The sequence below is a fragment of the Eublepharis macularius genome, chromosome 7 (genome assembly GCF_028583425.1).
Source record: "Eublepharis macularius isolate TG4126 chromosome 7, MPM_Emac_v1.0, whole genome shotgun sequence".
NCBI lineage: Eukaryota > Metazoa > Chordata > Lepidosauria > Squamata > Eublepharidae > Eublepharis > Eublepharis macularius.
The window spans coordinates 6,453,189-6,479,508 of NC_072796.1; the positions used below are offsets into that span (position 1 = coordinate 6,453,189).

General features: G+C 45.0%; 1 protein-coding gene and 1 non-coding gene across 2 annotated transcripts in view; both read left to right on the plus strand.

Annotated features, from left to right (window-relative positions):
- Positions 1–26,320, plus strand: part of SORCS2 (sortilin related VPS10 domain containing receptor 2) — a 222,356-nt gene that overhangs the window by 95,914 nt on the left and 100,122 nt on the right. The window contains exon 6 of the mRNA XM_054984867.1: positions 424–523. Coding sequence (XP_054840842.1) covers positions 424–523 — 100 coding nt within the window. The remainder of the gene's footprint in view (positions 1–423; positions 524–26,320) is intronic.
- TRNAA-AGC (transfer RNA alanine (anticodon AGC)) lies at positions 2,656–2,727 on the plus strand. Its single transcript has one exon. It is a non-coding gene; the product is annotated as a tRNA-Ala (tRNA).

Genomic DNA, 26,320 nt, shown 5'->3' on the forward strand with positions numbered 1-26,320 from the left:
CTCTGATGCAAGACATCTTCTGCTGGTGGAAGAGACTCTTTCACTAGGAAAAGGGTCTCTTGCATCAGGGGGAAGTGACTTGGGCAGAACAAATCCAGGAGGGTCTAACCACATGTTCTTAAAAATATGAAATGATTAAGTACCCCATGTACTTAAACGATAGGGCCAACTTGGGGTTTTTTTGTGGCAGAGGTGGAACGAAGCCCTAATATGTGCATATTCCTCATGTTTCCTATGTATATATCTTACCTGAACAGGGCAGCAGAGCCTTTAACATTTGGTAGCTATTTGAAATACAGGGTTAGTTTATATCCTTGATCAAATGTACAATATTTAAGATGTATACCAGTTCCATGTTGTTTGGATTGGAAAATACAATCTTGGCAACACCATAAACTTCAGGTTCTGTTTTCTTCCCCTCAGGTCCTCAGATTTTGGGACATTATATACCAAGCTGAATCTGCAGCCTGGGATTCCTACAGTTATTGAAAATTTCTACATCTGTCCTACTAATAAAAAGAAGGTAGGGAGCTCCTCTTCACTCGTACGTCGTTTGACCAGCTCAGCCAGTGCTGTTAGTTTGTATTTTGCAGGTCCCAGAAAAGCTTGTCAATTCTATTTAGCTCATAAAAGAGCAACTGTCAGAAACAGATAGAACTCCAGCATGGAATCTGTCATGGGTCACCCAAAGATTATACCCTAGGCTTGCCGGCGTTGGTTGTGTGAACCGGAAGTGGCTGGTTTTGTCCATTCTGCCATTTATCTTGTAAGGGATGTAGCAGAAAAAGGAAACAAGGGCCGTTTCCGCACGGCTTATCTTTGCTCGTAACGACCCGTACGATTGCGCAAAAAATGCGGAAGATTCTCGCGTTTTCTTGCGCGAGATAACGCGATCTTCCGCGTTTTTTGCTCAGTCTTACGGGTCGTTACGAGCAAAGGTAAGCCGTGTGGAAACGGCCAATCACTGGACACTGGGCAGTCCTGAAAACAATCCGGAAGGTATAAGAAGTGGCGGCCGATTCGCTATCAAGTTCTGCCCATCAGGACCATGTGGCAGCAGTCCTGCCGTCCCATCACTGGCCCTGTTTCTGGGTCCCATTGAAGGTATTGCTTCTTTCACCTAAAGCGCCCGTGACCTTGGGCTAGGGTGCCAAGGCCTACCTCTTTCACTCCCTGTGGGAGGAGGGTGGGGCCCAGTACTCACGATGCTGAAGAACTTTGCTCATGTGCGAAGCACGCCCACATTCCCAGCGCTGACGCAGTGACATCACTTCTGGGAGTGACATCATTGTGCTGGCTGGGGAATGCTCCCAAATCAGCCCCAAGTGAAGCGCAGGAGCGTTCCTGCGGCCAGTGCAACGATGTCACTCCTGGAAGTGATGTTGTGCTGTGCCAGGAGCGTGCCTGCTCAGGAGGTGTTGCCCAGGAAGCAATATGTAGGTCCCATAAAGGGGGCAAAATGCCAGTTACATTGCAGAAATCCCCCAAATCAGCACTAATAAGATTACAACTTCATATTTGGGATGAAAATAATTACCAGTGACTGGAACACTTTTCCAAAATGAAGGCTCGGAAGATCTGCCTCCCTTCATGTGCATCCCTGCAACATTGTGGGAGTTGATTCCTTCTGTGGCAATCCTGTGTCACTGGGGAATGTGTGTGAATGAAGCAACCATATGTGTGGGGCTAGTTCTTTGGGTCTTTCTTACTCATCCATCTCTAGCCCGGGAAGACCGTGCACACACTTCTGCAGTGTGGAATTGCATTACAGGACCACACTGTCCCAACGTTGTTCCTGAAGTTCATGTTTTGCATGCTCACTTCTTCTAGCAACACTTGAATTTGTTCTGGTGTGGGACATTTTGCCTATCTATTCCTTTGATATTTCATTACTAACCTATTTTTCACTGCCTTGCTTCTCTGGGAGGCACAGGCCGTTAGCCCTGTGATGTACTCTAAGAGCACTGAATTCTGTCCTTTTGATTAGCTTTGAAGCTGACAAGCCCTCTGCAATCTCTCGCTCCTCACTGAGCCTTCCCGTTCCCACTTAGTACACTGGCCTCTTTGTTAAGGATGGAAACAGGCATTTCGAAGATTTCTGGGCTTCCTTGCTTTCTGTGTGTGTCACCCTTGTCCTAGTGCCCGAGACAGACAAGAATCGAAGTCTTGTTCAGATGAGACCACGGGGCATGCTTGAAGGAGCAGGATGAATTCGGGGTGGCCTGGAAACAAGGGGATCCCGATGGGAAGCGGATTGACAACATCCGGCCACTTGGCTGACTTGTCAATCAGCTGCTTTGAAATGACATTGGAAGGCCTGGTCTCTGTAGTTCTGGAGCCAAAGATGTCAGAAGCTGGAGTATGGGACGTGGCAAGTGCGGCTTTGCTCTCCTGCCATTCATTATGGGTTGCCTCAGGGCACAAGAATTGCCAGCGCCTTCCTAGGATGTTTCATTGGTAAAGGGTGCAGGGTTACAGAAACACTTGAGCCAGTTGTGCTTTGCAAATACATGTATACAGGTGCTTAAAGACATGACATATTCGTCTTGCACATTTGGTGGAGAAAGTGCCAGGGCAGATCCCATAGCAATTATGATCCATAGTGCTGCCTTCAGAGATATTAAGAAGGTAACAGGACCTGGTGACTTTAGGGGAGGGGCTGTGGCTCAGTGGCAGGGCCTCTGCTTAGCATGCAGAATGTCCCAGGTTCAATCCCTGGCATCTCCAGTGGAAAGGACCAGGCAGCAGGTGATGTGGAAGACCTCGGCCTGAGACCCTGGAGAGCGGCTGCCAGTCTGAACAGACCAGGGCTTTTTTTCTGGGAAAAGAGGTGGTGGAACTCAGTGGTTGCCCTCGGCGAAAATGGTCACATGGTTGGTGGCCCCGCCCCCTGATCTCCAGACAGAGGGGAGTTGAGATTGCCCTCCACACCACTCAGCGGCACGGAGGGCAATCTCAACTCCCCTCTGTCTGGCAATCAGGGGGCAGGGCCACCAACCATGTGACCATTTTGAAAAGGTTCCAGAACTCCATTCCACTGCGTTCCAGCTGAAAAAAAGCCCTGGAGCAGACAATACTGACCTTGACAGCCTGGTGATATGATTCAGTATAAGGCAGCTTCATGTGTTTATATGACTGAACTAAGTTGAAGGGAGAAAGAAAGGTAGCTTATTATCTTCCTCAAGGCTGCCTTACTTAATTGAGGCTAAGTAAAAATGTTACCAAACTCAACTGGTTGCTGGACTTACATCCCCAGCACCCCCTTTTGCAGAGAATCCTAGTTAAGAACTAATTTACCTACATGTGATGCCAAATGTAGTCCCACTGATGAACAAAGTGGACCCCTCCGTCCTTCAAGTCCCAGTTAGTCTTCAGAACCCAGCTTCCGTTATTTAACACCTGCATTCATACATCATGGATAAATGAAGTTAGTTTTTCACCACAATTCTCCGTATGAGAAGTATTTTTCAAACTTTTTAAAACTTCATTTGTAGTCCCTGGTTCTTGCCAAGACTCAAGGCAGATTACTGCATATAAAATATTTATTGCATACTCTTTTAAAGTACTAATAGGCATTGGCACATTACTGAGTATTTACTGAGAATATAGGATGACTATATCTAATTATGTTCTGTATATTCTGTGTAAAATATTCATTCTGTGCAAAATGCTTCATTCAATAACATTTCTACTTTATTGAATGAAGTTTCTTAGGTTATACATTAGAACTGTAAACAAGTGGTTGGTTTTTTACTCGGTCTGGAATTGTTTCAGCCTGTCTTTGGTACAGTATAGATATATGCATAAGCTATGTTATTAGTATTGATTGTTAATAATAATAAATGTGGGTATATTTTTGAAAAAATGTTTTATCTTGCTCCCCCGTTGCAGTTACTTTTCATATTTGGAGTGTTCTCTTTATTGGACTATATGTACATTTCCTTATGAATTATTAATTATATATTTATAACATTTTTGTACCTTTGTGGCACGCTCACTTTATTTATAAGCACAGGTCACTTTCTTGCCATTTATTGATATGAGCAATTTGCACTTTATTGATATATTGAGAAATCTCACTTTACTGTTGCAAATTTGTTACTGATATTGTCTATCATTCCTTCATTGGTTGATTATAAGTACTGGCCTTTGAGTCCATTTGCATTTCTGTGGCAGCCACCTGATATGTATTATACAATATATGAGGCTGAAGACATTTTGTTATAAATTACTCTTTAATGATACAGTTACATTGTTATTGGTTTTGTTGCTTAGTTAGTTCTTCACGGTGCCTTGTGCTTTTTCTTCTGCTTCTCTTCCGTGAATCTCTCTCCTACTCGGTTTTAGTTCGTTTCCACGGCTTTTTGCTTTCTTGACATTTTGAACTTAATTGCAGATGTGTGAATGCAGCCTTAGATCAGGGGTGGCTTGGGAAATTAAAAGAACCCTGGAGCAAGCCAAGGGGTGTGGCCACAAACCAGCACTGGTAATGGTACCAGCCGTGGGCATCAGGTCACCTATTGCCTCCTCCTGCACTGCTGCCAACTAGCTGTGACACAGGATGAGGCAATGGGTGAGCTGACACCCAAAGCGGGCTTTGCTGGCTAGGCCTGAGCTGAGTGGCCCCAGTGGCATGGACAGAGCTGCCGAGGTTTTGCTCTGCGGCACACCAGGAAATGCCCTCAAATAAGTCCAATGGTCAGTCTACCTGTGCCCAGAGCTCTGAATGGAGGGAGAATAATGAATCACGAAATAGTCAATAGTAAGAGAGAGAGTGAGAGAGAGAGAATGAAAAATTCTGCAGAAAGCCAGGGTACTATGGACTCTAAGTGACATTGATTTTGAGGCGGCATCTTGGAAGAAATGGTGCAGGCAGGCAGAGATTCTAGCAACAGAGAAGAGAGACAGAAGAGACACTGATAACTGAGGAAACAAACAAAACAAACAAACAAAATGATAAGATTTCAGAAAAAATGTAAATATAAGGCACTTCGACTGAAGAGCCTTGACATATATTCATTTGCTTACTATTTACTCCACCATACTCCCCAGCGAGGGACCCAAAACAGCTTACATCTTTCTCTGCTTCTCCATTTTATGCTCACAACATCCCTGTGAGGTACGCTAGGCTGAGAATGTGTATCTGGCCCAAGGTCACCCAGCAAGCTTCCATGGCAAAGTAGAGGCCCTATACCTGGGTCCCCCAGACTGTAGCCTGGCACCCTAACCATCACACTACATAGACTCGCACTCAAAAGTGGAGAAGAAACTGAGATGGAGCCTCACAGATACTTTGTGTGATCTGGAATGATTGTAAAGGGGCGGCGGGGAATCAGGGCTAGAAAATTCAAGGCCCAGCATGAGCCCAGAAACTGAGAGTGGCAAAAAGCTTTAGGACTGAGAAAAGACATAATTGTTAGCCACCAAAAGGTCATTTGAAATTGTATGATTAAGGATTTAGTGGAATCATGTTAACAGAGTGCAGCAATTCAGAAAGGGAAGCAGAGGGAAGAAATCTAAGCCGCAGGAATCATTATCTACAAGGAGAGGATAACACAGGACCAGGGTGAGAAGCAGGGCTTTTTTCCAGCAGGAACGCGGTGGAATGGCGTTCCGGAACCTCTTGAAAATGGTGACATGGCTGGTGGCCCCGCCCCCTGATCTCCAGACAGAGGGGAGTTAAAATTGCCCTCCACGGAGGGCAATCTCAACTCCCCTCTGTCTGGAGATCAGGGGGCGGGGCCACCAGCCATGTGACCATTTTCTCCGAGGGCAACCCACTGAGTTCCACCACCTCTTTTCCCAGAAAAAAAGCCCTGGTGAGAAGTATATAAATTTGCTTGATTAAAGGGAAACCCGTGGCCTGCTTGGAAGATACTTACTAGGCGTATGGTGGCAGGGAGCGTGGGAAAATGACCGCGAGCCAGAGTTGTCGGGAAGCAGCAGCAGCACGGCATGAGCAACGCCAAGACCTCAGTAAGAGCCAACATGGAGAGATGTTCCAGCAGACTGATTTGCAGACAATTGCAAATTTGGTAAACACTCTGCAGCAATTAAGAGGGACAAAAAGAGCTGAGAAGAAATAGGAAGTTATCAGATCAGGAGAATTCAGATGGAAAGTATGAAAGCAGAGGCTGCCGAAGGAAACACAGTGAGGGGAGAAGAGAGGACAGGCAGCTGGGTAGGCGAGTGGAAACAGACACCCAGAAGAACACAAAGCTGTGCGAGTCTGGGCAGTAGCTGCCGTCAGGTTCAGCTGCTAGCTTTGCAGTGCCGAAGCGGCTTTGATGTGGTCTGTTCCCACACTGCTCGCGTAATGTGGGTAAACAAGTGCCGTGTGGGGGTCACTCACTGCTAGAGTTGCATCATAGGGGCTGGCAGTGCTTCTGTGGAAGGTAATCATATCGTTCTAGCTGCACACCATGTTGCCGGATTAGCATGAGACTGGACCGGGCAAGAGGTGGCACCCGCACTGCCAAGGTAACTTTTGAATTCAGGACGGAGCATCCGTTCATTCATTATACTAATTGCATAAACAACACAGAAAAGGGTATCGGAGTGTTTCAGAGAGTCTGTCGCAGCACCTCCTCGGTCTTCATTTAAAGATCACATCATGTCTACTCATTTCCTGGGCGCCTCCCCATTTCCTCCAAAGCCTGGTCAAAGGGATGATGCCCTTTGGAAATGCCCTTCTGCCCTTCTACTGGAACAGTCCCAGCAAGGAAGACAGATGATAAATACTTTACATGTCATAAACACCAAGGTTGCTGTTGACTTTTTGACCTGGCGAGGCGACAGTGTGAAACCACTTTTCCTTCCCCATACCAGGACTTGTGCATCCATTGTGAAGGGAACACTGCCTTTAACCTGGGGACAGACATCCTGTATTACTTCTAAAGAATGTGATTTTAGACAATTGGACTCTGGACAATGACGAGTCCTGTCACTGCTCATTACCTGTCACCATAGTACTTTGGCGTAATTAGCATTATTGCATTATCATATGTTGGCATTAAGTTCATGCAGTTTTAACATGATTGTACAACTATTGTCAAAACAAGAAGTACATTGAAAGTTTTTAATTGTCAGGGAAACCTGCTGCACTTTTCAAGCAGGGGCTTTTCCTTTAAAAAAAAAAAATCAGTCTTTCAGAAATGGAACTTTTCTTCTCTAAAAACAGACGCATTCTTTCAGTCCCAAGAGGTTTAATTTGCACTGGGGCCTAATCCAGGGCTTAGCATTGGAACTTAATTTTTTTATGCCAGTGGTCAGTTCAGAAAATGTTACTTAATAATTTCTGATCATGTACAGAGTTTTCATCACTGCTGAGTAATTATAACCAGTTGCAACGTAGCCCATATGTCCATAATTAAGGAAAATATCTTCCAGGTTCATTTCTGGGGATTGAGGGAGGAGAAAAATAAGGTGGCAGTCAGCATGATATCCAGATTCAGTGACAAAATGTCCTTGAAGCAGATCCAGAAGACAAGCCACGCAATTCAAAGCAAACTATAAAATCTGTGTCTTGTTTTCCACCCTCTGAAAAAACCACACGTAGGCCGAATCCACACATCTCAAGTTTGCTGCTTCCCCCCCCCCCCCGCCATTTATGCGCTTCTCAGAGGGCTGTTCACATACTCTTAACTCAATCCCACCATTCTTTCGCATCTGTTGTGTTGTGCCTCAGATGAGTTTGGCACGCTTTCTAACGCTTCTCTTGCGCACTTCTCACCATGGATGTGAACAAATAGAAGCAGTTCACAAAGAGACCGCCCCCTTTGAACCACCCCCACTTCCTTGTTGATAGCTTTTCAGGAATACCATCTCTCTTTGCTGTGCAATTATTATGGTTTCTAACTCTTTCCACGGCATGCCTGCCCCCCCCGTTCCTTTTTTAAAAAGTGGGCATTCCTAGCACTATTGCGCAATCACATCCATCAATATCACCCTGAAGTGGGGCGCTCAAAAATGCCTGTGGAGACATTGGGGGGGGGGATCATTTTCATTTGTGTCATTTTTTACTGCCAAAGGACTGCTTAGGTAATATCTGTGGCTGCCAAAGTTGACTCTCCTTTTTCTTTTTAAAGAAATGTTGAAATTACCATTATAGCGAAAATCCGCTATTCTACAATAACATTTTAGCGTTAAATAAGTAGTCTGTGCTAAGTGGCCAGCACCAACCTCCCGCAATCTTTCCCGGCGACCCATTGTTCTCTCCTGGGGCTCTATGACTATCAGAAAACACTGCTTCTCTTGGCCTGAGTGTGCGATGCTTCATTGTGTGGTTTATCACTGGAAGGGGTATGTGGCCTCGCCATAGCAATTTAGCAAAAAATCACTATAGCGGAAATCTAGTATAAAATTTTAAAAAACGTGATGTCGTCATCGGCTATGGCGGATCTAAACCTGCCCCCTAATGTGCTATTCTTCAAAGGATGTGGACAACGTAGAGCGCAGTGCTGCTGCAGTAAGAGAGGGGATGTGAACAGAGACTGGGACAGTGCAGGATAGAATCCAGCGCGATTATTGTGTATGAAAAGCAGAAGGTAGGGAAGTGTGGATTCGGCCATAGTTATACCACTTTCTGCATCATACTCAGAGGGTTGGATCTGTTCTATTAATGGTGGCACATGACACATTTCCCATACTCAAAAGGCTCTTCATATCACATTTCTCATTTTTTAATAGTTACATAGGCACGCTCACGTTTGGGAAAATGAGTTAAAATAATCACCTTAGAAAAATCTGCAGCTGTTTACATAAAGAATAAGAAGTCAGCTTCATAGTCATAAAATTCAAATGTTTTTCTCTGAGGAGGGGAGGGGGAGATTTGACTACCTTTCTAAAAATCAGGAAAGACAGGGGAGACATGGCTCAAGAGTATTACACAATCTTGGTGCCACTGCTGAGAAAGGCCTGTCGGATGAGGTCACCTGCCATATTTTCAGGGCTTTTTTTCAGCTGGAACACGGGGGAACGGAGTTCCGGAATCTCTTGAAAATGCCAAGCGGCGCGGAGGGCAATCTCAACTCCCCTCTGTCTGGAGATCAGGGGGCAGGGCCACCAGCCATGTGACCATTTTCTCCAAGGGCAACCCACTGAGTTCCACCACCTCTTTTCCCAGAAAAAAAAGCCCTGCTTATTTCTAATGTTGGAAACGTGCAAATCAGAGCCTGGTGGCTTCACCAGATGGCCTCAGAGTGTCCTGCTGGAGAAAACGTTGTCCTTCATATAACCTGGTCCCAGATCAGTTAGAACTTTAAAAGCCAAGACCATTGCTTTGGATGAGGCTGACTCAGGATTCGTGGAATACGATCAAAGTGACTCGCCCCAGACAGTATCAAGTTCATGTTTCTGCAGTCCTGGAAATCGCAATGTAGAATGTGGAAGAAGTTACCCAGTGCGTGTGCAGCTGCCACTGAGTCAGGCTTCTCCAGGACAGGACACAACCTAAGCAGATAACAGGCATTCCTAACAGACTGAGGCAACAGGAAGCCACGCGATGATTCAGGTTGCCTCCTGTCTTTTGGCAGTGCAGCTGTCAGCTCCAATAGGCAAGGAAGAGGCTCCTCTCCCAGGGAGGGCGTATGTTTTCTGCCATCCACTGCAAGCAGTTATTGTGTTTGCCCTTGCCCAGGGGGTGGGCCGGGCCGGGCAGGGAGGAAGCGATGTTAACAGGCAGCCAAGAGGGAAGCAGGATCTTGGTGATATCCAGAATCATGTTAGCTGGGGGGCAGCGGGGAAGGGGGAAGCATCACTGCAGTCCTGGAAATCAAAGCTGGACTACAGTGTCTGCACTGTTACTGAGCTAGCTCACACATTTAGAGTAGATTGGATGTATGGGTCCCATTCCTCCAGTGAGGGTGGGGGATCCCTCATTGACTGCCGCTGCTCAGAGCAACAGCAGGAGAAAATTTTTTAAAACCACAGTGTCACATGCAGCATCACATCGCTTCTGGTAAAAAAACATAAATGACATAGGGTAGCTCTAGGAATCTCCAGAAACTCTATAGTTTTGGATCCAGCCAGCGTTTCCGCTGGTGAAAAAGCAAGGGGAGTGTTCCCTTTGACCCACCTCCCCAAAGCTATGATGGGACTTGCATGGACGAAATCCATGTGGGATGAGGCTTGTAATAAGCAGAATTAGGTGAGGTTTAGTTTTTTAAAAAAACTAGCTGGATCGATTCCGATACCTAGTAAAACCTCTGTCCTGGGAGCACCCCTCACCAGCCCAAGTAAATCTTTTTGCAGTGAGACTGTCTCGCGTTAGAAGACTGTGCCTTCTATCCTACCACTCCGCTCAGCCAACTTTGAAGCTTCTTTCATTTGGGCTGGAGAAAGGTTTCCAACTTGGCTTTGCACCATGGTAGTGTGTTTCAGCACTTCTGGCTGTTGTATTACTTCCCCAACTCCCTTTAGTTCTTTACTGTTTTGCCCTGATCCTAAGAGGCTTTCCAAATACATTTGCCAACTATGGGTTGGGAAATTCCTGGAGATTTAGGAGCAGAGCCTGGGGAAGATGAATTTTGAGAAGGGGACAGGGCCCAGCTCGGATGTGTTGCCGTAGAGTCTGACTTCCAAAGCTGCCATTTTCTCCAGGGGAGCCGGTCTTTGTAGTCTGGAGATCAGCTGTGATTCTGGGAGAACTTCAGCCCCCACCTGGAGATTGTCAGCCATATTCCCAAGGCCACAGACGCCAAGCGTGGAAAATGTATTAAAATGTGTGAACTGCCAGGAAATAAGTTCAGGGATCACAATGAAATAAATAACGAATGACAGTCCCTACCTTCTCATTTTCCAGCTGCTTACTTTGGTTTCTTTTTAAAAATTCCATCTATTAATCAGGTAAAATCTGGTTGGTACTGTGCTTATAGTTGCTAGGGAAGTCAGAATCACAAAAAACTTCCCACCTGCTCCACTGTCACATTTCCAAATTAGTAGAGGCTTAGAAATTAATTTCCTTTCAAGTAAAAATGTTGAGATTGTCTGTTAATGAAAAGCTGCCGAACCATACTGAAAACCTTAGTTTGACTCACTCCTTTCATAGTGCCAGAGATTTGTTCATCCATCATCATCTTCGTTTTTTTAAAGGAGAACATTGTTCCCGGGCAGAGGAATCTACAAACATGGAACTATTCCTGTGGGTCAGTCTGCCGGCTGTAGTGATTCTCCCGCAACCACATTTTATGGTTGTTAAAAATTTAACAAGTGCTGAGCCCTACATTGTCTATTTTAAAACCTAAAACGATTTGGATCCCAGATGTAGTAAAAAATTTAACATGCATGTTACTGGCTGGGTGTACTGAAAAGACAGCAGCTGTCAAAGATCACTTGTTGCATTTCTGCTTATTTGTTCAGAACTCCTTTGGAGTTGTGCTGTGAACATAAAAAGTACCAGAATCTTTGGAAGATGGTTACTGACGAGGACGCTGATTTGTTGTGACTTTCCCCGAGACTGCACAGCTATAATAACACAGCTGCAATGAAATGGGAAGTGACTCCCATTAATGGGTTACTCGGTCTGAGAAGATGTTCAAAACAGTTACCCCACAAGCTATGAATTTTGCCGGCATCACTAGTTCTATGTGTCTACCATATTTTTTATCCTGCACTGTCTTCAAGGAGCTCAGCCATTTGTAAGTGATGCTGGGAAGCATTTCCCCCACATTAGAGTTCTAATTCAACTTGCCAGACCATCTGTGTAGGCCCTCAAACCCCTTCCATCCAATGGATGAGTAATATTTTCCAGACAGTCAACAGAAAGTAATTCATACTGAAGATAGTTGATCTGTGGAATAAAATGGTGGGGGAGCATAAAATAGTGGGGATGGTCTCTAGCTTAGATGATTTTGCACTCATAGAGGATGTCTGAGTGGAATCTCCATGTTCAGAGAACATATGCCGCTGGAAACCAGATGTAAGGTGGCTACCCCTACGGAAGGCCTCCTTACTTTGCTTGTGGGTTTCTTGGAGTATCTGTGGAAAACATTGTGAATAACTGGACGCCAAACTAGATGGCCACTTGTTCTGATACTGCTGGAATCTTCTTACGATCTTAATCAAATCCCACCCCACTATTTCCCCATGATCTCTCTACCTACTCCCCATGGATTCCCAAACCTCTTCACCATGTGGTGGCTACTCACCCGGAGCTGCAGCTTGGTGTCTAGTTTTCATCTGTCCAGTATTTTCTTGGTCAGTCCAGGGGAAATGGGATCAAAATACTGGACACTTGGCAACAGCCTGTGAGGGAAAGAGGTGCCTCTGTGGGCACCCCTCTTTGCTGCTCTGCCCCTCAGTGAAGCCAGCCCGGCAAAAGCCACCCAGGTAGCTGGGGGCAGTGGATGATGTCACTTCTGGAAATGACATCATAGAATCATAGAGTTGGAAGGGGCCATACAGATCATCTGGGCTCAGGAGTGTGTGCACACGAGGAAATCGTCTCTGGTGAGTCTGGTAATTTTTGAAATACCGTCTGGCAACCTTTGCTGCAGCAGTGGCAAAGAGGTTGGTTTCTCCCTCTCTTTCCCCCTCTCTTCTGCCTTTAAAACTGCCATGGCAGAGAGCGGAAGGTGCCAGAGAGTCTGGGAAATACAGGGAAATCAATAGGAAGTCAGGTCAAGTGCCTTTGGAAACATTCCCATGCTCCTTGGTGTCTTGAACACCACCATAGCAATATGCACAGCGAGAAGAGAGGCAAGAGAAAGGTGTGTCTCTCCTTTCCGCACCTTTGGGAAGGATGGTAAAAGAGAGAGAACTTTTGGCCACAGCAGCAGCCAGGTAAGCGGGAGGTGTTGTAATAGGGGACTCAGCATGCTGTGGACATTAGTAGGGGGCACTGCATGTTTCCATGTGTGTATATGTTATTTTCCCAGTTAGCAAGTTGTTTGTCTTTGTCTAAGGTGGGAATTCCTCCCTAACTCCTCTCTTCCTGTCTCCATTGAGAAACTTTCTCTCACTTTCTGAGGAGGAGAATGGACCTTTACAGAGCTCCTGCCACGAAGGCCTGAGCCATATACCTGCATGCAAGTGTGTTGCTGGAACAGCTGGCCATGCCAAATGGGGAAAGTTTACTTTTAGGCTAGAATTCTTTCTTTCTTCTACATGGAAATGCTGTGAATGTAATCTACCTTAATAAATGTATTTTCTATCTTTTCTATAATTAAACTGCCTTAAGATTAATTACTGCACATTTGGGAAAATGCTTCTGATTGGCTCCCAAACAAAATTTAACTATTTCTAATAGAAGGAAGGAGGTTATAAAAACTCTGGACATAAGGCAGATGAGTCCATTTTGGGCAGCTCTTTCACTGCACACTAGCCATGATGGACTGAGCTTTCACCAAGGGACTCCATCTTGTCCAGGAGGCAGGGGACAATGGAAAAGAGTCCCAACCTGGAGATCTAAGTTAATGATGCTCTTTAAATTATTGTAACTTCAAGTAATGCTTGCCTGAATGAAATCAAACAAAATCTAGGAAATACCTAGAGACGGGAAATAGATCTGCATAGCTGCACCTTCTCTTTGTTCCTTTACTAAGCCCAAAAGCTGGAACAGAACAGGTGTATTATTTTATTAAAGTTTCTTTCTTATTGGACTCTCTGTGTCTGGTCTCTGCAAATTGACAACACCTATTCAGTCTAGATATCTGAAGTATAATACTGAGGAGGGGCAGCAGAGAAGCTCTCCATCCATGCAGCTCTAAATAGCTCTAAAATGCGAAGTTGTGACATTCTTGCTTGTAGGAGCATAGCCAGAGGCATAGCAGCTAGAGGATTGCTCTAAACAGCAGCAGAGTTACAGAGTGTTACTTGTATGACTTGGTCTGGCAGGAAAAACTCCTACGAGTCACTGGTGACAGGTTTTTTTAAATTTTTTTAATTGGGTGAGTATAATATAAATGTTTACATTTCCCAAATCTGCCCATTCTTAATCTATTCCCCCCCTTTCCCTCCCCCCTTTCTACTATAGACTTCCAACAGCTTTCCAACCCAATATCTAACTACTCTTGTTTAATATTATTTGGCTATTTAGCAAATAAATTGTTCTCTTAACTCAGTTACTATTTCACATCATTGTCCATATTTCCCCCTTGTAATGATCACTAACTCCTCCCTTAATCAAAAACTAAAAATTATCTAATGCCCACATCTCCCCTTTTACGTTCCACTTTTTTTCTATATACTGTTTCAATTTCCCCCAGAATTCTTCTGGATTTTGTTCTCTTAGCTTCCTTGTTAATTTGTCCATTTCAGCCATATGTAGTAATTTTTGTATCCAATTCTCTACAGATGGCACTTCTTGTGTCTTCCACACTTGAGCATACAATATTCTTGCTGCCGTTGTCATGTAAAATACTAATGTTCTGTCTTGTGGAATAATTCCGTCTAAGTTCAAGTCCAGCAAAAGCAGTTCTGGGTTTTTATTTATTTGGATTTGTAGAATTTGAGACATAGCTTCTATAATATTCTTCCAGAACTGCCTTGCAACATCACAAGTCCACCACATACGATAAAATGAACCTTCATGTTTCTTACATTTCCAACATTTATCAGACATTTGATTATTTCCGTATGCTATTTTCTTCGGTGTTAAGTACCATCTGTACTTTGCTGTATTCACTGGTGATGGTGGTTAACCCGGTTGTGATTGGCATTGTTGAGGAACGAGGATAAGGGGCACATCACAAGTAGAAACGTGTGGTTGCTGCTGGGTCCAACCAGAAGAAACAGGGAAGTATTTGCAAGTCTGTTCCTCCAGAAGCCGTTTTAAAATCTCTTTTGAACTTTGAATAATTTTATACTTGTATATCATCATTTTATTGGATTGAGGGGGGGCTACCTTGAAAGTGGGTGGGAGACTTATTTTTTTTAAAAAAATAAATAAATATAGAATTTAATCAAATGTTCTTATCTCCCTAATATTTTCAAAGGCATTCAAATCCTAAACATATTAATGGAAAGGAACTCCGAGTGATTTAACTGAGCTCATAATTATTGCGCTTCTTTGTTCTTTTAATCTCTTTTACAGATTAGTTCTTATTTACTTAGCACTTGCAGCATTTTTAATGCTTTGCAGTGTGACATTGCGCCTCTAGTCGAGCTTCAAGCTCTGTTTCACCTCAAGTCTTCTCAGGCTCTTTGTGGTCTTTTGAACTTCCACAGGCTGAGTCCCCAGGGCTGCGCTGCACATCATTCAGTGACCAACCTAAGAGCAGCCAGCATAGAATAGTTTGGGATCTCACATGATGTTATCCTGATATTTCGGGTTGCCAACTGTCTCTTTAATAGAGGCTTAATGTGTGGGGCTTTTCTTCCGTGGTGGTAAAGAACATCATCACTTAAATAATATCCCATTAAACCCCCTTAAAAGGGCAACTGGCAACCCTAATGATATTTCAGACATAGTTTGGACTTCGAAAAGCAGGGCTTTTTTTCAGCTGGAACGCAGGGGAACGGAGTTCCGGAACCTCTTGAAAATGGTCACATGGCTGGTGGCCCCGCCCCCTGATCTCCAGACAGAGGGGAGTTGAGATTGCCCTCCGCACCGCTGGAGCAGTGCATACGGCAATCTCAACTCCCCTCTGTCTGGAGATCAGGGGGCAGGGCCACCAGCCATGTGACCATTTTCTCCTATGGCAACCCACTGAGTTCCACCACCTCTTTTCCCAGAAAAAAAGCTCTGTCGAAAAGTATTTAGAAAATACATACATTTCTAAAATGTATGAACCTGGAAAATTTGCCAACTCTGGGCTGGGAAATTTCTGGAGATTCAGGCGTGGAGCCTGGGAAGAGCGGTTCTTGGGTGGGGACCTCAGCAGGGTATAATGCCGTAGAGTCCACCCTCCAAAGCAACCGTTTTCGCCAAAGGAACTGATCTCTGTTGTCTGGCGATGACCTAGAATTCTGGGAGATCTCCAGGCAATATCTGAAGGTTGGCAGCCCCAACCCTTTTGTTAGCAGAGGTGTTCAGGTGACACAAGTGAACGTCAGGTCAGGGCACAGATGGAGGAGAAAGAGTCCTGCACACCCAGAGGTTTGGGATCAAAATGAAAAGTGACAGAGCTCCAAAGCAGGCTTAGAAAGGAAAGCAGAGGCTGTTAATCCTTTGGAATAATCAGCAGCAGTTTATTGAGGAGAATCAGGGTTACAAGCAGAGCAATTCTCATTTCAGCACAAAATACCACACTGCCTATCAGTACCAGTACCCAATCTGGGCACCTGCCTAATAGTTACCTAATGCATACTTCAGAGAATAAGAGAAAGTAAGTAGAGGAGAGAATGAAGAGCGGGGGAGGAATATTGTCTATCCTTTCCCCGCATTGGGGAATTGTTTGGTGTGACCTAGTTCTGTCGATCCAGGCAATACATCTTTAAAAAGGAGTGAGGCTGAGTTTGAGCAGAATCTCTCAGGGGTAAGTTTCTAGCTCCAAGTTGGGAACTTCTTGGAGATTTTGGGGGTGGAGCCTGGGTGGACGGAGTTTGGGGAGATGAGGGACTTCAGCAGGGTATAATGCCATAGAGTCCACCTTCCAATGCAGCCATTTTCTGCAGGGGAACTGATCTCTGTAGCCTGGAGATCGAATGTAATTCTGGGAGATCTCCAGGCCCTTGCTGGAGGCTGGGAACCGCAGTCAGAGTCTCTTTCTTTCCCAGCATTTTTGAGTTGATTGTTTAACAAGGTGTATGAATGGTTTCAATCCAGATTGGTGCGCTTGATGCTTCTGTACAATCAGGGCTTTTTTTCTGGGAAAAGAGGTGGTGGAACTCAGTGGGTTGCCCTCGGAGAAAATGGTCACATGGCTGGTGGCCCCGCCCCCTGATCTGCAGACAGAGGGGAGTTGAGATTGCCCTCCATGCTGCTCAGCGGCGCGGAGGGCAGTCTAAACTCCCTTCTGTCTGGAGATCAGGGGGCGGGGCCACCGGCCATGTGACCATTTTTAAGAGGTTCCGGAACTCCGTTCCACTGTGTTCCAGCTGAAAAAAAGCCCTGTGTACAATTCACTTTGCTCACCAGGAGTTCCCCCAAAGGGAGGAAAAAACTGACTGAGGAAGTGTGTGCATGTACTTTATTATGTATGCAGTGTGTCCCCAAATAAATTAAAATTGCACAGTTTTGCTGTAAAGTCATCTGGGACTAAAATGTTCTCTGGGTACTATTACTGTTGTTGACTGCTATTATCCGTGAACTCCAAAGACACTGATTTTATTGGAACCTGACATCTAATTGTCATGACATTCTGCGTGAATTAGATAGATCTCATGTCCTTGCTCCCACTAAAATGATATTCTGTGTTTCCTGGCAGTGATAGCTGAGCTTTAATAATATTTCTAGTTTTTCTGCCACCTGTCAAGGAAAACCTAATTGCCGAGTGGATGTAAGTGGCAATACTAATCCACTCATATGTAAATTTCATTGAAATCGGGAAGGTGTGAATGCAAGAAGTATGAAGATAGAGATCACATGTATCTGAAGTCATAATCAAATTTTGTTAATGAAAAAATGTTGCATAATAAGGAAATAATTATTATATTATGGGGGAAAGACATTTTCCATTAGAAATGAAATCAAAAACCTATAGCTTGATCTTATCATCCTCTCTGATTTCGGCTTGATCATGTGTGCATAGTTCCGAACACAGAAATGAGACAACCGACTAGTAAGGAGAGACAGGACACAATTCAAAATGATATTTCTTACTATATGCCCCTGCTTTCAGAAGTGAGGTGGGAGACTGCCAGAGGCAGGGCTTTTTCTGTTGTGGCCCCTTGTGTATGGATCCATCCATTTGCCTAGCACCTAACGCTGCTCATCTTTATGTGCCAAGTAAAACATTTTTTAATTTACTTAGGCTTGGTGGCACTTCCTTTGAACTTCCATGACTGATTTTGCTTCTGTTTCGGACCTGACTTCTATTGTTTTACCAGTTTGGATTTTGATGTCTCTTTTATTACCTGATGATTGTTGCTTTCCCCCTCACATTGCTGTCAGCTGCCTAGAGAATTTTATGAGTATGAATATTTTAAGTACATAAAGACTTAATTATTAGAAATAGTTATATTTCATTTGTCAGAGTTATTCAGTCAGAAGCGTTTTCCTCAATGTGCAGTAGTTAATCCTCAGGCAATCAAATTGTAGAAAAGATAGAACTTAAAAGTTTATTGAAGTAGATTCTATTCATGACAAAATCTTGGAGTAGAAAGAGTGAGTCTTGGTCTAAAGAGTCACTTTTCCTATTGGGTATGGCCAGCTAATTTGGCGCCATGCTTTCATGCAGGTATGTGGAGGGGGCCTTCATGGCAGGAGCTCTGAGAAACACATCCTTCCCCTGGGAAGGCCGTAAGACAAGAAGGAAGACTCTCCCAAGAGACACAGAGACAGAGGAGGAGTCAGGAGGCACCCCCACCTTAGACAAAGAGAAGCAGCTTACTATCAAGAGAGGTTCACGTACACACAGAGAGACAGGCAGAGCCCCCCAGTATCCGAGGCATGTTGAACAGTCGCCTGTTCCATCAACCTGAAGCTGGGAAATGGGGATGCCTTCTTGCATTTTGTCTCCTGCATTAGAACAGCCCGCAACGGTCCATGCGGTCCCAGTCAGGTCTTTGGGGTTTCCTAGGCTACATTCCGGGGTGTCGAGGGAGCAGGAAAGATCAGGTCGACAAATATTAATTCCTTAACAGTTACAGTGAAATGTGATCAGGAAACAAGTTGAATGTATGACAGCTTATTGAAAAGCATTTTTGTCTTGTACAAAGAATTTGTACAAAAACATTAAAAAATCAGAGAAATATCAGCATCCGGAGGACAAATCGTTACATACTAGATACTCTGCTACATGATGCAGGCTTGTACTGCATCAGGCCCTTAGTCTATCTAGGTCAATATGTTCTACTCTGAAGCAGCGCTCCACAGTCTCAGGCAGAAGGCTTTCACATTACCTGATCCCTTTAACTGGGGTAACAGGGATTGCACCTGGGGCCTTCTGCATGCAAAACAGGTGCTCTGTGTTCGACACGCAGCTAGGGGTGTACATAGCAACAATAAAAAAGAGCTGAAAATACACACAATCATTAGTTCGGCTCATTAAAGCAGCTGCCAGAACACGGAACCAAATATGGGAAACAAGCATGTAATGGCTCCCCACCACCAAAAATTTTGTGTGTTTTATTTCAGTTCTTACTGCACACTGGCCACACAGGCAGGTCAGGCAGTGGAGTGGACCCTCCAGCAGCATCTTGGTTTCCTCAGCAGCAAATCTGTCTATGGTCATCATGCAACCAATTGACTCTAAAGGAGAGAGACTGAGCTCTTAGTGTTAACTCTGTTAGCGGGAAGGGAATGTGCACAGCGCGCATGAGTGCATTTTTCTTCAGCACTTCTTGGGCAATGGCATTGACGTCGAGTGGCACATAGGGATCAAAGGTTTGCTTTGCACTGGGAGGGGAGCAGTAAACAGCATGGTGCCATCAGCACCAGCGTTGCCAGCATTATCCCTTTCTGTGAATTTTTACACACAATGCAAAGAAAGGCCAGCCTGGCATAAGGGTATACACATGTAGATGTGGGGAGGGAGGGGGCTCCTTCAGCTTTTGAGCTCCCGGCTGCCGCAAAGGTTCATGTTATGTAGATTAGGGTGAAAATTGGAAAGAAAAAGCGGAACAGCCACAGTGAGGGGGTCCCAGGCATGTGAAGCGGTTTCATGCCTGTTCAGTGGCCTCCTGTTGCTACTGTCCCTTGCTTAGGTGCCCTGGTGCCAGGGCCACTCACTGTGACTTAAGAAGTCCTCCAAGGATAGTGGGTTGAGGAATTTCATCATACCCAGAAAGCCTTCCGGCTTTGGAGGCTTTTCTGTTTAAAACTGCGAACCCAGTGTTAAATGACAGGGAGGCAGCATTGCACACTCTCACATGCACGCACCCCCAAGTCTTTCCAGATCAGTATTCCAGATCAGTATTATACGTGGAAGAACCAATCTGGGGGACTTGTTCAGTTCTGCCTGCCATTTTGTCTTCTTCATTCAACTCTGAGTTAACAATTTTAGTCGGAAAGGGAGACTGGTAGCCAGTAACCTGTCCACTCTTCCACTTGCACTTCCCATGAAGGAAAAACCAACATCTCGCGCTCCCTTTCCGTGTACTTTTCTACACAGTGCAAGGACAGGCCGGCGGGTTTAAACATGGAGTCCCAGGCTGCTGATTAGGGTGATGAGGAAAGAAAACTACAAGGCCCAGGGAAACAGGGTATAACGGCAGGACTCAAAGGTAATGATTTATTGGCTTTGTCACTATCATAAAGAAGCAGTGGTTTTTTTTTTTTAAAATTTCGCTGCACTGTGCTGGTTGACGATAGAAGACTCCTGCTTTTGTGCCGTTGGAGTGCCATGTTGGTGCTGCTTTGCCAGTACGTTTGTGGCATTATATGTGCTCTCCAGCACTTGCCTGTTTTGGGGTTCACTGTTGTGTGAGTTTTCAGGTGCTTGAGGATAAACACATTGGATCAGTGGGTTTTTGGATGATGCAATTTTGGGTTAAGCGCGAAGAGCCTCGTTTCCCCAGTTCCCCCCTTCAAAAGAACTCTGTGTGTGTGTGTGAGTGTGCGCGCATGCTTAGCTGTCCAATTTTCCTTGACACATGCCTTCCCTAAGCATTCCTTGGGGTCCAAAACACATTCCTTGGGGTACAAAAACAGCTGCCTCAGAGCGTCGTTTCCTCATCCCCACCCCTTGAAAAGGATGTCATGCATTTGCGCAGCTAACACCCGCCTTGCACACACACACATCAGGCCAAAATTCATGAAAACGAACAGACCGAAAAAACAAAATGAATCAGTTCCGAGTCGACACCACCCTAGCCAGAACAAACAGTAACGGAACACAGATAGATCAAGGTGGGTAACTGTGTTAGTTTGTCTGTAGCAATAGAAAAGAACAACAGTCCAGTAGCACCTATAAGACTAAAAAAAATTGTGGTAGGAGTCACAGCTCATCTGAAGAAGTGAGCTGTGACTCACGGAAGCTTATACCCTACCACAAATTCTGTTAGTCTTATAGCTGCTACTGGACTCTTGCTCTTTTCTAATGGAACAGAATTACTCTGGATCCCTGCCCCCTCCTGGAACTGAAACGGAAACGGAGATTTCCTTGGTGCACACTCCTACATGCAGCTCTTTTCCCTGCTTGCATGCTCTCTGCCTTCCTTCCATCATGGCTCAGGTCACGCGACTGAAGACTTCCTGATTGAGGAATTCTTGAATAATAATCCAGTTTGTTATGACATCCAAATATGGGTACAAATGCAGGGCCAATTAGAGTTTGTTTCCCCTTCCCCTATAAGAATTCTCAACTGGGATTAAACTGAGGCTTAATTTGTGGGGAGGAAAAAAACTTTGGTTTGCCCAGGAGCCTCCTTTGGATTTCATGGCGAACTGGAATTTGATTCAAGGCTTCCCAAGCCAGGAAGGCTTCAGTCGCCTCCAATGAAGGACAGCTTGCTCTGTTTGGACCGAGCACAGGGAAGGAGAGGCTTCTTGAGAAGCCTGAATGAGGCTGTCCTGACGCTTGGCGCTCTATGAAAACTGTCCGCTCTCTGCAGCCTCCCAGTCAAAAAGAACAGTGGCCTGCAGGTGGGTGGCCCCAGCTGTCTCTCTCTCTCTCCGATTGTTGTGTCTTCGTGGTGGTTTGCTAGTCACATTTCCTTGTGCCCCTTGAGCAGCTGCTGCAAATTTCCATATTGTACAAGGTTTCCTTTGCTATGTATTGTCGAAGGCTTTCACGGCCGGAGAACGATGGTTGTTGGGGGTTTTCCGGGCTGTATTGCCGTGGTCTTGGCATTGTAGTTCCTGACGTTCCTTCCTGTGGAAGACATCATTGCAAATGTAGAAGCTGCCATCCGTCATCTACCTGAAGAGGAAGCTGAGGAAATAAGAGGAGAGACAGCCAGGATTCTACGAAAGGCAAAGCTTCCCACCAGCAATATAACACGCAAGGAGAGAAATGCCATCAAGACCCTCAATGCAGATCCAGACATCATCATTCTACCAGCTGATAAAGGCAATGCTACAGTGATCATGAAAACGGAGGAATACAAAAAGAAGATTAAGGAACTCCTGGACCCCTCCACCTACAAAAAACTAAAACGAGATCCCACTTGCAAAATCACCAGGCTAACAAATGCGCTGATCAAGAATTCCTCACTACATCCCGACACGCACAGAAAACTATGCAAGACTGAAGCACAGCCACCTAGACTATATGGACTCCCCAAAATACATAAAGATTCAGTCCCACTCCGACCCATTGTGAGTGCCATTGGTTCACCGACATATGAATTAGCTAGACATCTGGCAGATCTCCTGCAGGACCACATCGGGAAAACCTCGTCTTACATCAAAGATTCAGCAGATTTCATCAACAAAATCAGTTCTCTGAAACTCAATCCACAAGACATACTTGTCAGTTTTGATGTTGTATCCCTGTTTACCAAGGTTCCAGTAAAAGACACTATTGCACTGATTAATCAGATTTTCCCAGAGGATGTAACAGCCTTATTCCATCATTGTCTGACAACCAGTTACTTCCAATGGGACAACGAATTCTATGAACAGATGGATGGGGTGGCCATGGGGAGCCCACTCAGCCCAGTTATAGCAAACTTCTACATGGAACATTTTGAAAAAACAGCTCTAGAATCAGCACCCCACAAACCCAGTGTATGGTTCCGGTTTGTGGATGATACATTCATCATTTGGAGCCATGGGGAGGAAGAATTGAGGGAGTTTTTGAATCATCTCAACAACATCCACCTGAACATACAATTCACAATGGAGAAAGAAAGTGAGGGAAAACTCTCATTCCTGGATACCTTGGTCATCCGCAAAGCAAACTTTCAGTTAGGTCACAAGGTCTACAGGAAACCAACTCACACTGATCGGTACTTACACAAAAACTCCAATCACCACCCCCGACAGAAAAGAGGCATAATGAAAACATTAGTGGATCGTGCAAGACGGATATGTGAGCCGCGCTTTCTCAATGAGGAAATTAATCATCTAAACCACGCACTTCAGGCAAATGGCTACTCCAGAAATGAAATCCGAAGAGCAATCAAACCCAGGATGAATCAAACAACCAAGGAAAAACAGTCACCTACAGGAAAAGTGTTTTTGCCATATATCAAAGGAATTACTGATCAGATGGGAAAGCTTATGGAAAAGCATAACCTTCGAGCAGTATTCAGACCCACCCGAAAAATACAACAGATGCTACGATCAGCAAAAGACAGCAGAGACCCCCTCACCTCTGCAGGAGTATACCGTATACCCTGCAGCTGTGGACAAGTTTACATCGGGACCACAAAGCGTAGCATCCAGACAAGAATAAAAGAACATGAAAGACACTGCAGACTTGGACAGCCTGAAAAATCAGCAGTGGCTGAACATAGCCTAACTCAAACAGGGGACAGTATCTTATTCCAGGACACCAAAATACTGGATAACACTTCCAACTACTTTGTCAGACTGCACAGGGAAGCCATTGAAATTCACAAGCATAAGCAAAACTTCAACAGGAAAGAAGAAACCTTAAGAATGAACAGAGCATGGGCTCCAGTTCTGAAAAACACCAGGCCAACAAAACACTCCACACCCGACAATAGCCCTGCAGAGAAGATTAGCACATCAAGCACCAATCCATATGCAAAAGAACCTCCTCAGGTTACAGTGAAGCCTCCCGCCATTAGCATTCCACACCCTGGGAAACTCTTACAGAATGACTCAGCTCAACCCCACCCCTCCTGAGTAGATACAAATGACCTACATCTTTTCCACACTGTGACACTGAGAGATCTCTGTCTTTTGGTGCTACACCTCTGAAGATGCCAGCCACAGCTGCTGGCGAAACGTCAGGAACTACAATGCCAAGACCACGGCAATACAGCCCGGAAAACCCCCAACAACCATTTTCCTTTGCTATTCTTGACCCTTCTTTTAGCTACAGATTTCAAACTCCCCTACTAGCATTCTTAATATATTTCACATAGAACTTGTCTCCTCCACTAGAGAACAGGGAATGCGTTTTTGCTGCATGCTCACTATGACCTCGTAGTGTGCACATTCTTACTTGATGGATGCTCTGTGACACACTCATGCTGTCTTGGGGCTTGGTTTTAACACTGTATTATTCAGGCAGGTCCAAATGTGGTGGTTTTTGCAGTTCTAGTACCAAAAGCATATGGAAATATGTTGAGAATATATCACGGGGGTAGAAGCACGGGGGTAGAGCATGGCTGTTTCTACACTACTCACCTTCTTCTGGAATGCTGCAGAAGATAGCATCTTCTCACGCAAGTTTTGCGCAAAGTCGCGCAAGAAGACACTATCTTCCACGGTTTTTTCGCAACGTTCCGCAGCGTTCTGGAAGGTGAGTAGTGTGGAAATGGCCCATGTGCCTCGGGCCGGCAGTGTCGCTGCAGCTTCCTAAAGGTGAAGATATGGCGCATAGAAATTTGCCAAAGATTTAGAAGCACACGCACGTGCGCGCACACAGAAGGCTAAAATCTGCTTATAGCTGATGTGTACCATTTCCCTAGACTTCAACATGTCGAAAGCTAATCTTTCCTGCATGTTATTGCACATATACTTGTAGCTCAGGTTGGAAAATAGTTTTTTATAATCAGCAAAAGAGTATGACATTCAGATGGCACAAGATTTTGCAGAGCTCCTTCATTCTGTTCATTGCTCAGCTCTTCCCTAAGTGCTGGTTGTGGCCCATCCATCCTTATGGCCCTTCTGTGAGTCTCTCTACACGAGATGCCTCAACACATGTTCGTCAAGTGTAGGGAGACACAATGCTAGCTGGGAAGGGTAGTTTAAAAAGACAGAGCTAGCAGAGATCTCTCCTCAGAGGGGTTGTTAATTTCATCTTTGCCTCCCCAAAGGCTCTGTCATTTTCATCTCTCCAGTCTAAAACTGTGTGGGATTGCAACCAGAGGGCAGTGAGAAATGGAAATGGGCTGGAGCTGCCTTCCAGAGCCAGGCTTGGACCTGGAGAGGTTATGATGGGCTGAAGTTTCCCTTCTGGCATTTCACAGCCCCTTCACACAGCTTCAGTGTATAGCAAAGCCTTTGCCCTGCCGCCGGCTCTGCCTTTTAAAACTACCCTTCCCAGCTACCATTGCATCTTGTCCCGACACATGCTCTTCACATGTCAGATGTTTCATGTAGAGAGATTCTCCGTGACAAGTGTCTAAGAAAGGAATACTAAGGTGGTCTTCTTAGAACCTGACTCAGGTCTATTCAGTGGGCTTACTCCCAGGAAAGTGTTCTTTGGATTGCACTGTGAATTGTCTGATGTGTATTTTGAGAGCGTTGTGGCAATGAGGAAGGAGGGGCAAAGGATCCCTCACCATCTGCTGCTGGATTGCTCTTTAAAACACTTCCTTGTTTCTGGTAGGGCTTTTAAAAGCTGCCAGGCTACCATTGGTGGAACAGAATTGCCACCACTGCACCCCCATACTGGAGAAAATTCAGCATTCTATTTCTGCCTCTCAGGAAGCCTTTAAAACCCCAGCAGTCCTGCCAGAAAAAGGTGGCAACTTCCCTTGCCCCATTTCTACACTTCAGCAGCAGAGATAAGAGGCCTGAAGAACAGCAGGTGCCAAACCTGCAGTAATTGGGGGCCAAATTCTTGTTTTCCAGCTGCTGGCCTGTTGTGCCCCCTTCCTCCAGCCTAGGGGCACTGCCTGCTTCACTGGACCTACTCACCCGCCTCCTTGAGGGAAATTTACCAGAAGTTTTTCTTGACATGGATAACTGATGAGTAAACAGCTGACTACCAGAGGCCTTACATTGTTGATTCGCTTGACTCAGAGACCCATTGTGCAACCATGGAGCAACTTATCTTACACACAAATGCAAAGAATGACATTCCAGTAAATTTTTTTGTGAAGCTTTGGAAAGTGCTTTAACATTTTCCTTGCCCAATTAAAAGCATACCCCCAGTTGCTTTTCTTCCTGCAAAGGTAGACATACATCTGGAACGCCACAGGCAGAAAAGTAACTGAGAAGATTTAGAGCAGTAAAACAGTCAGTAGAGAAACAGCTAAGCCACATACACACACACCTGCACACAAACACACACTTCAAAATAGCAGCAAAATAGAACAAAAGCCCTTTAGCACCTTAAAAGACCCAACTAGAGATGCACACAAACTGAAATATGAACCAAAGTTCATCACGAACCGGGCCATTTTTCAGCTTGCGAACTGGCAGTTCATTGGAGGGCATTTCTGACGACCTGCGACAAACTGCTTTTTTAGCCCA